Source organism: Anolis carolinensis, chromosome 2 (assembly GCF_035594765.1).
Source record: "Anolis carolinensis isolate JA03-04 chromosome 2, rAnoCar3.1.pri, whole genome shotgun sequence".
Taxonomy (NCBI): Eukaryota; Metazoa; Chordata; class Lepidosauria; order Squamata; family Dactyloidae; genus Anolis; species Anolis carolinensis.
The window spans coordinates 18,756,549-18,766,987 of NC_085842.1; the positions used below are offsets into that span (position 1 = coordinate 18,756,549).

Sequence of the window (10,439 nt, forward strand, 5' to 3'; positions counted from 1 at the left end):
GGATGGACGGCGATTAATAAGTAATTAAATGATGATGATGATGATTTATTTATTTCCAACATTTATACCCTGCCCTTCTCACCCGAGGGGACTCAGGGAGGCTTACAACAAATAACAATTCAATGCCTACACATAGTTTAAAAAATCACAATAGTACATAAAATCAATTAAAAACTATTAAATACAATATAAAAATTTAAAATATGGTTAGATCCATTCGTCCAAGAAAACCTCTTGTTTTAGCCATAAATCGGTCCATGTCATCTTTGTCATTTATTCATTAAACGCCTGAGCACATAACCATGTTTTTAGGGCTCTTCTGAAGCCCAGAAGGGTTGGGGCTTGTTGAATATCTCTGGGGAGGGAGTTCCACAGCCGGGGAGCCACCACTAAGAAGGCCCTGTCCCTTGTTCCCACCAGCCATGCTTGCGAGGCAGGTGGGACAGAGAGCAGGGCCTCACCTGATGACCTTAAGGATCTTACTGGCTCATAGGAGGAGATACGTTGCGACAAGTAGATTGGGCCAGAACTGTTTAGAGCTTTATTGATCAAAACCAGCACTTTGAATTGGGCTCGGTAGCATATTGGCAGCCAGTGGAGCTTGCTTAGCATGGGGGTGCTACTCTCCCTGTATGCCGCCCCAGTTATTAATCTGGCTGCCGCCCAATGTACTAATTGGAGCTTCCCAGCCATCTTCAAATGCAACCCCACGTAGAGAGCATTGCAGTAATCCAAACAGGATGTAACCAGAGCGTGGACCACCGTGGCCAAATCAGACTTCCCAAGGTATGGGCGCAGCTGGTGCACAAGTCTTAGTTGTGTAAATGCTCCCCTGGGGCTCCAGGCTCAGTGATGAGTCCAGGAGAACACCCAGACTGCGAACCTGTGTCTTCAGGGGGAGTGCGACCCCATTCAACACAGGCTGTAACCCTATGCCCTGTTTGGCCCTGCAACTGACCAGGAGGACCTCTGTCTTGTCTGGATTCAATTTCAATTTGTTCGCCTTCATCCAGTCCGACACAGCGGCCAAGCACCGGTTCAGGACCTGAACAGCCTCCTTAGTGACAGGTGGGAAGGAGTGACAGAGCTGCACATCATCTGCGTACAGATGACACCGCACCCCAAAACTCCTGATGATCTCTCCCAGCGGCTTCATGGATGTTGAACAACATGGGGGACAATACCAACCCCTGCGGGATCCCATAAGACAATGGTTGTGGGGCTGAGCAGGTGTCCCCCAGTGACACCATCTGAGAACGACCCTCCAGGAAGGACCGGAGCCACTGCAAGACAGTACCTCCGAAACCCATCCCCACAAGCTGCCCCAGAAGGATACCGTGATCGACAGTATCGAAGGCCACTGAGAGGTCCAGTAAGGAAAAACTCCGCCTATCCAGTTAGCGTAGATCATCGATTAAGGCGACCAAGGCTGTCTTGGTACCATGTCCTGGCCTAAAGCCAGATTGCATTGAATCTAGAAAATCAGTGTCATCCAAGAATGCCTGAGCCCAGGAATTCTGGGAGTTGAAGTCCCAAACACCTGGAGGGAGGGCCGCAGTTTGCCTAAGCCTGCTTTAAACCCTCTCCTTCCAAGGAGATGGAGCATGTGCGCCATGGCGAAAAGGGGGCCTGATGTAAAATGGATTGGGGGTCATCACAACAGACCACAATGTTGTCACTTCTCCATCAGGCGGGAGAATTTTAGATAAGCCAAAGGTATATATTCTTTGTTTGCTACTCACATGTTGCGACGGCCATTTGCATGGTACGGACCCATTAAAGTGGGTGCCTACGGCTGTTTGCCTTATCATCAGCTGTGGTAACAATAAAAGGCTTGTTTTATTGCTCTCTTGGAATTCTTTACTTTCCCTCCGAGCCAGCCTCCAACACCTATGCTATCATCCACGTAAGTTTTATTACAATACAGTAGAGTCTCGTTTATCCAACCTTCACTTATCCAAATTTCTGTATTCTCCAACGAAGTCTGCCTTTTAGTAGTCAATGTTTTTGTAGTCAATGTTTTCAAGACATTGCGATGTTTTGGTGCTAAATTCATAAATACAGTAATTGCTCCCATGTATTGAACTACTTTTTCTGTCAATTTGTTCCAAAACATGATGTTTTGGTGCTTAATTTGTAAAATCATAATGTAATTTGACATTTAATAGGCTTTTCCTTAATCCCTCCTTATTATCCAACATTTTCACTTATCCAACGTTCTACTGGCCCGTTTATGTTGGATAAGTGAGATTCTAATGTATATTCATTCTTTGTATTTTAAGAAAAATCTTGTAGCGTTACTTTCCGGATAAGCCTCGTATAAGATCCAGGGACTAAATTTTTGCAAAATAGATCAAATTATGATAGTCTATAACAAAATCAATGATATATAACTTGGTTAATTCTAAAATAATGAGATTTGTGGGTTTTTTAAATTTAATGTGCATTAAAAGTATGTGTGCCAGGAGCAGGGAAACAGACAGTAAATTTTAGCCAGAAATATAATTTTTACGTCAAGGGAAATAATAGTGTAAGCATATTTATCTTTGGCTTGGCCTCAACAACACTGTGTTCAATTCTGGAATCCCGGCTGAAAAACAACATTCACAGACTGGACATTTGCAACCAAGGTGGTAAAGGAGCTGGAAACTAAGCCCAAACAGGAACAATTGATGGATTTACATTTTTTTTAACAATAGGGTTTCTTTTATCATGTCTAAAGCAACTAGAGAACATACTGCAAGTTGCTCCTGGTATGAGGGAATTGGCTGTCAACAGAGACATTGCCCAGGGGACGCCCGGATGTGTTACCATCCTTCTGGGAGGCTTTTCTCATGTCCCCACAAGCTAGAGCTGACAGATGGGAGCTCACTTCGACTCGAAGATTTGAACTGGTCACCTTCAAGTCAGCAACCCAACCTTCAGCTCAGCAGTCCAGCCGGCACTAGTGTTTAACCCATTTCACCATTGTAGCTCCACTTCAGAATAGGTGACATCATATATAACCCTCTAAAGAATTGCAACAGGGAGGTTGCTTTCTACTGCTCCAAGAACAGGACCTCCACTTATGGATTCAAATGACAAGAACAGGGACTCCACCAAATCTTAAGCAGAACTTCTCAAAGGGTTCTGTGTGAAATCAGATCTTTACCCACAAAAGCCAACCACGGGAAAGACAGTCCAGTCCCATGGTGATACCAGTTTCCAGAGAAGCAAAAGAGTTCTCCAAAACAGTCCCAAGTAAAAAAACAAAACAAACAAACAAACAGCGTTCAAAACCAAGGAGAGAGTTGTCTAAGACATCAGTCCAAAGTCAGGCCAAGTGCTACTTGAAGCCAAGAGAATCACACAGGTTGATCGGAAAATGCTGAAATGTCTACAGAACCAGAATGTCCCCAACCTGCATTTTCCCTGTTGAAATTCATTTAATTACTTTTGTCCAACACTTTGGATGGTTTTTCTCCTCTATGAATTCTCTGGTGGCTCAAAAGGGATGAACTCTGAATAAAACATTTTCCACATTCCTCACATTTGTGTGGTTTCTTTCCTGTGTGGATGCTCTGGTGTCGCAGAAGTGATGATTTGCAAGGAAAACATGTATCACACTCTTGGCATTGCTATGGCTTCTCTCCTGTGTGAAGCCTTTTGTGGTTCACCAAATAAGAACTGCGGGCAAAACATTCTCCACACTCCTGGCATTGGTATGGCTTCTCTCCTGTGTGAAGCCTCTTGTGGTTCACCAAATATGAACTGGAAGAAAAACATTTCCCACACTCCTGGCATTGGTATGGCTTCTCTCCTGTGTGGAGTCTTTTGTGCCTCAGCATGGCTGAACCATCAGCAAAACATTTCCCACAATCCTGGCATTTGTATGGCTTTTCTCCTGTGTGAAGTCTTTTGTGACTTACCAAGCCTGAACTGTAAGGAAAACATTTTCCACACTCCTGGCATTGGTATGGCTTCTCCCTTGTGTGAAATCTTTTGTGCCTCACCAAGCCTGAACTGGAAGCAAAACATTTCCCACACTCCTGGCATTGGTATGGATTCTCTTCTGTGTGGAGTCTTTTGTGACTCACCAAGTCTGAACTGGCAGCAAAACATTTTCCACACTCCTGGCATTGGTATGGCTTCTCCCCTGTGTGAAGTCTTTTGTGCCTCACCAAGCATGAATTGGAAGCAAAACATTTTCCACACTCCTGGCATTGGTATGGCTTCTCCCCTGTGTGAAGTCTTTTGTGCCTCAACAAGTTTGAACTTTCAGCAAAACATTTCCCACACTCCTGGCATCGGTATGGCTTCTCCCCTCTGTGAAGTCTTTCGTGCCTCACCAAGCATGAACTGAAAGCAAAACGTTTCCCACACTCCTGGCATTGGTATGGATTCTCTCCTGTGTGGAGCCTTTGGTGGCTCACCAAGGCTGAACTGTCAGCAAAACATTTCCCACACTCCTGACATTGGTATGGCTTCTCTCCTGTGTGGAGTCTTTTGTGCCTCACCAAGCTTGGACTGGAAGAAACACATTTCCCACAATCTGTGCAACTATATGGGTTTTCTTCGGTGTGGACTCTCTGGTGGCTCACAAGGGATGAACTTTGACCAAAACATTTTCCGCATTCCTGGCATTGGTATGGTTTCTCTCCTGTGTGGAGTCTTTTGTGCCTCAACAAGTTTGAACTGTTAGCAAAACCTTTTCCACACTCCTGGCATTGGTATGGCTCCTCTCCTGTGTGGTCTCTTCTGTGGCTCAGCAATTGTGAGCTGTAAACAAAACATTTCCCACACTCCTGGCATTGGTATGGCTTCTCTCCTGTGTGGAGCCTTTTGTGCTTCGCCAAGGCTGAACTGCAAGAAAAACAATTCCCACACTCCTGGCATTGGAATGACTTCTCTCCTGTATGAAGTCTTTTGTGCTTCACCAAACTTGAACTGGAAGGAAAACATTTCCCACAATATGGGCAACTATATAGGTTTTCTCCAGTGTGTACTCTCTGGTGGCTCACAAGGGACGAACTTTGAACAAAACATTTTCCACATTCCTTGCATTTGTATGGTTTCTCACACTCCTTACTCATGAAATCGTTATTTCCTTCAAAGATTTCTTGTTGGCACAGATCTGGCAATTTGTAATCAACCACACATTTTGCTGATATTTTCCATTTATGATGGCTTGTCCCAGCATCATATGTCTTGTGAAGCACAAGTGCCACATTTTGGGGGAAACATTGACCACATACATTGCATTTGTAGGGCTTTTCACTGGTTGAATCTTCATCTTCATTCTGGGTTTGCTGGTGTGTATGAAAGCCCCTATTGTGTCCCAAATGCTTTTTGCATTTGGTGCATACTTGGCTCTTCTCACCATTATCTACTGTGAAGAAGAAGAACAAAAACAATCATTCCTCAGCATGAGTGATAAGGACTCTAAGGAAGTGGGATAAGAAATGGATGAAAATTATCCTTAAAACAAAATAGACATGATGGAAAAGAAGATATAAATACTGTTGTTTCCTCACAACTTATTCAGTAAAGGTTGACACGGTTTATCTGCCTAAAGCAGTGGTTTTTAACCTTAAGCACTTTTCTGAATCAGCACCCCAAATAACCAAACCAAATTTAAAGTTGGCCAAAAACTGATTCGTAACCCTTTTGGTACTAATGATGGAGAGTAATCCCTCGTCAAGTGGTCCCTGGTCAAAAAAAGGTTGGGAATCACTGTCCTAGAGCCTCTAAGAGAGAGAGTTGAGTATAGAATCATAGAATCATAGAATAGCAGAGTTGGAAGAGACCTCATGGGCCATCTAGTCCAACCCCCTGCTAAGAAGCAGGAAATCGCATTCAAAGCACCCCCGACAGATGGCCATCCAGCCTCTGCTTAAAAGCCTCCAAGGAAGGAGCCTTCACCACGGCCCCGGGGAGAGAGTTCCACTGTCGAACAGCTCTCACAGTGAGGAAGTTCTTCCTGATGTTCAGGTGGAATCTCCTTTCCTGTAGTTTGAAGCCATTGTTCCGTGTCCTAGTCTGCAGGGCAGCAGAAAACAAGCTTGCTCCCTCTTCCCTATGACTTCCCTTCACATATTTGTACATGGCTATCATGTCTCCTCTCAGCCTTCTCTTCTGCAGGCTAAACATGCCCAGCTCTTTAAGCCGCTCCTCATAGGGCTTGTTCTCCAGACCCTTAATCATTTTAGTCGCCCTCCTCTGGACGCTTTCCAGCTTGTCAACATCTCCCTTCAACTGTGGTGCCCAGAATTGGACACAGTATTCCAGGTGTGGTCTGACCAAGGCAGAATAGAGGGGGAGCATAACTTCCCTGGATCTAGACGCTATTCCCCTATTGATGCGGGCCAGAATCCCATTGGCTTTTTTAGCAGCCGCATCACATTGTTGGCTCATGTTTAACTTGTTGTCCACGAGGACTCCAAGGTATTTTTCGCACACACTGCTGTCAAGCCAGGCGTCCCCCATTCTGTATCTTTGATTTCCATTTTTTCTGCCAAAGAGTAACATATGCTCCAGTGGCTACCTGTTGCTCAATCCAGTCCAGTTTTTCATTTTGTCTCCTTCTCTCTGGGGGAATGGATGCCTTTTCCTTTCACATTCAAATGCTTGCCTTTTTTCCCTAGATGAAACTTTGCCTTGCTACCACCCATTTCACAATCGTTCTCTCCTTTTTATTTCTCTCCCTCAACCTCCAGTTCTCTCTACCCATATTCAGTTAAGGTTGTATTTTTCTGCTCCAGAGTAGAAGGTCCAATACCCAATTTTGTAGTGTTGCAGAGATTGTTATGCTTTTACCATCAACTACCAAATGGGACTTTTACTGTTTTTGGAACTTTGCTTTAAATGTGAGTTCCAAAGGGCTAGATTTGGCTGAGAAAGCTGGGAAGATGCAAGATAGGGACTGTAAAGAAAAAGAGAACAATGATGATAGCAGAGAAGAGAACAAAAAAAAGGAAGGTCTGGAGACTCAGCCAGATATAGTGACGATGAATTAAACTCTTACCAGTTGAAAGAGAGGCATAGCGTACTGTTATATGCCTCTCCCAGTGCACAAAAAACCCCCGATCCCCAATCATTTACAAGCATAGAACATAGAACACATTATATTACAAGTCATCTACTTGCAAATGACTGAGAGTAGGGGCTATTTGTGTGCTGGGAGAGGCAGCGTAGAATGAGAGCTTAGCCTTCAGACATGCAAAGGCTAGCCTGCCTGGCTGGGAGGAAGAACTAAGTCGAATACCACACTGATAAAAAGATGTACTGTATAGTGCATCTGCATGTCTAAAGCCAGGGGAGGTGTGTTCTTTTTGATAATCCATTCTCCGGTCCCTGTGTCCTCACACACACACACTCACAGATAGAGAGTAGTGTGACCCATCTAGGGTGATTAATGTTGGACCCTGTTGCTGCAAGGGAGTGTGGTATGCATGGATTTGACTCCAGTTATGTATTTCTAACATAAGCCCTGCCTTGAGAACTCTCAGAAATTGTGATGATTTAGGATACTGCTCCCACTTAGTGAGCTGCTGACTGGCATACTGCATTTTGAAATAGAAATCCCATCAATGAGGAAGCTTTACCAAGAGAGTCCACAATCCCATTAATCTCCTCCATGACCTGCACGTGCAAGACTTTCTGATCAGGATTCAGAAGAGCCCACTCTTCCGGGGAGAAATGGACAGCCACGTCCTCAAAGGCGATTGGGCCCTGGTGGAAAAAAAAGATTTCATTCTCACATGACACCCAGTCAGCTCCAGTCCTCCTCTCCCAGGAATCTATCTGCTTACCTGATTCAGTTCCACTCCATCACAAAGAGGAAGAAACGATTGAGGATTTGGCAACAACATCATTCCAGCCTCTGGGAGAGAGAGCAAGGTGTGGAAAGCTGATCACATAAACACGTCTCAGGGGTGAAAATTACAGTCCTAACAAGAAACCTATGAGGAAATGACCCTAACACAAGAGCATTCAACAGCCCAAAACATGTAAAATTCTAGGGTTTGGGACTTTATATCGCAAGCAGTGCTGAGTAGGTTGAACTGAAAGTAGTACTGGGCCTGATATTGCAATTGACTAATGTTATTCTTTGTTGTCTGTTTGTTTTCCAGCTCAGTTTCAGGGCTCATCTTAGCTTCGGGTCCCACCTGGGAAGATACCTAATGGCTGAGTTTTGAGTCCTATTCATCTTTAGGCTAATGTAGAAGTATTGCAAGAAAGAAAACTACAAATCACAGTGAAATTACACCTTTGTAACCAAATGCCTTATTATTATTATTATTATCATTATAATAATTATTATTATCTGCCTCTCCTTTCAGCTCGAGGCGGGTTATAACATAAAGTAAAAAACACAGACATTGCAAAAACTCAACAAATATTCATATTTCTATAAAGGATACACATTTTATTTATTTATTTTATTTTTTGGTATTTCTACCCCGCCCTTCTCCCCTAAGGGACTCAGGGTGGCTTACAAGTTGGCAACACAGTGCCATCACATCAACAATACAATAGGCATGAAAAACTAAAAACATTTAAAACTGCATTTTGAAATAAAACTGCATTTCTATAAAATACACGTTAAAGTACATAAAGCATCACACAAAGGACATGAGTTTAAGATATATACCCATCGCAAGGCCAAGAGATCCTGCATATGCACCTTCTCAAGCTAAATGTGCTACAATCCCTCCAAAGGGGAATTTACACTGGCATAAAACGGTTCCTTCTTACCCTCCAAGGCTGCAGCTCCATCTCCTTCCTGCTTGAGTTCCTTCGGCCTGAGGCTCTGGGTGGTGTTTGATGGAGATTTCTCTGATGCAGGGGCATTAGACTGGACTTCTGGGCAGTTATTTTGGGCCTGGAAGAGCCAGAGGTAATATGGAGAATGTTCAATAATATCACAGACATATGTGCAAAAACTGCATGGACTTTTTAAAAAGAATAACCTAGTTTGAAACAAGAGAATAATAAAATCCTTTCTTTATAGCCCGCTCTATGTCATCAAGGGAACTCAGGGCGGCATACACCAAAATAAAAAACAGTGGCAAACATTCAATACCAAGGATAACATATAACAAACCAAAAGCAACCTAAATAAACAAGACAATACAATCTACACATGTAACATATTAAAGCCTTACAATTCTTAAAATATGACTAAAATTATTGGATTTTGTGCTATAATCCCCCTCCCATCATTTTCAATGTTATATCTGGTGGTCAACACATTTGAGTAGAGCAGCAACAGAGCTTAAATGGATATGGAGGTGACAGCAGGAGGGGCAGAGCAGGTGGGGAAAGAGGCAGAGGAAGTAGAGTCTGGATTATTTCTCTCATAGGTCCCATCTTGGAAGAAAGGTAGGATGAATATTTAATCTATCCATCGGTCCCAAGGTTAGTGAAACCAAGAGGGAATGCTCCCACCTGTCCTTCCTGCCTCTTGTCCTCTGCCCGACTCAGGAGGAAGCCTTCCGCCAGGGCCACCGCCTGGGAAGAGGTCTCTGCCCCACACTCTCGGACCCAGCTCCCCATCTCTGGGGGGAGGAGGCTCAGGAACTGCTCCAGGATCACCAGGTCCAGCATCTCAGCCTTGGTGTGTTGCTCTGGCTTCAGCCACTGGCGGCAGAGATCGTGGAGGCGGCTGCAAGTCTCTCTGGGCCCCTCGCCCTCGTGGTAGGAGAGCTGCCTGAAGCACTGGCGCTGCATGTGCGTATTCGGGAACATTTCCCAGATTTCCCCGTTGCCTTCAAGTCCAGGTGAGTTGGGTCTCTCCATTTTGGAACCACTGTGAGGAAGAAGAGGAGGAAGGAGAGGCCAAAGGAGCAAACTCTCTTCTCCCAGCTGGGCAAGGAAGGGTTAAGGGGAGAGAGTTGGGTTCCCAGAAAGGAAGGAAGGAAGTGGGCCTCCTTAGACCTGCGTTTCCTGTCCCTCTAGGAACCAAACTCTCTCTCCTTAACCCTTCCTTTCCCGGCCTGGAAAGGAGCCTGTCTCCTCCTCCTTCCTCTCCTTCTGGTGAGTCTTATTCCCAGAATTTCTCACAAGGGCCAACGAGGGGCTGAAGCTCAAAACACCTGGAGGGAGGGAAGAAGTTGGCCCAGACCTGCACTAACCTGGGATTGGGGGTCATCAAATCCTCCATCAGTGGGTCCTTCGGGGGCGAGAGAGGCAGGCAGAGGGCCAATGGCTTTCCCCAGACAACCCTCTCACCTGCCTGCCTGCCTGGGACCTCTTTTCCCCCCTTAAGTTTTGATTACGCTTTGCAAAGGAAAAGATGTTTCCACACAAAGAAAAAGGAGAACAAAGAGAGTTCTGATTAGTAGATTAGGACTGTGTAAATGACTTCTGTGTGGGAAAGGAAGAGGAAGGGGATTGGAGAAGAAAGAAGCCTCAGGTTTCAGGGTTGGCTATGGGGGGGCTTTGGCACTTTATTTATG

The 10,439-nt window shown here is 44.7% G+C and overlaps 1 protein-coding gene across 1 annotated transcript; it reads right to left on the reverse strand.

Moving 5' to 3' along the window:
* Window positions 1–29: 29 nt before the first annotated feature.
* On the reverse strand, window positions 30–9,914 carry LOC134297008 (zinc finger protein 345-like). Its single transcript, XM_062973354.1, has 5 exons — window positions 9,430–9,914; window positions 8,737–8,863; window positions 7,791–7,861; window positions 7,584–7,710; window positions 30–5,368 (listed from the first exon to the last, which is right to left on the reverse strand). Exons 1-5 carry the CDS (start codon window positions 9,778–9,780, stop codon window positions 3,618–3,620), a joined length of 2,427 nt encoding a protein of 808 aa, XP_062829424.1. The 5' UTR covers window positions 9,781–9,914; the 3' UTR covers window positions 30–3,617.
* Window positions 9,915–10,439: the final 525 nt, after the last annotated feature.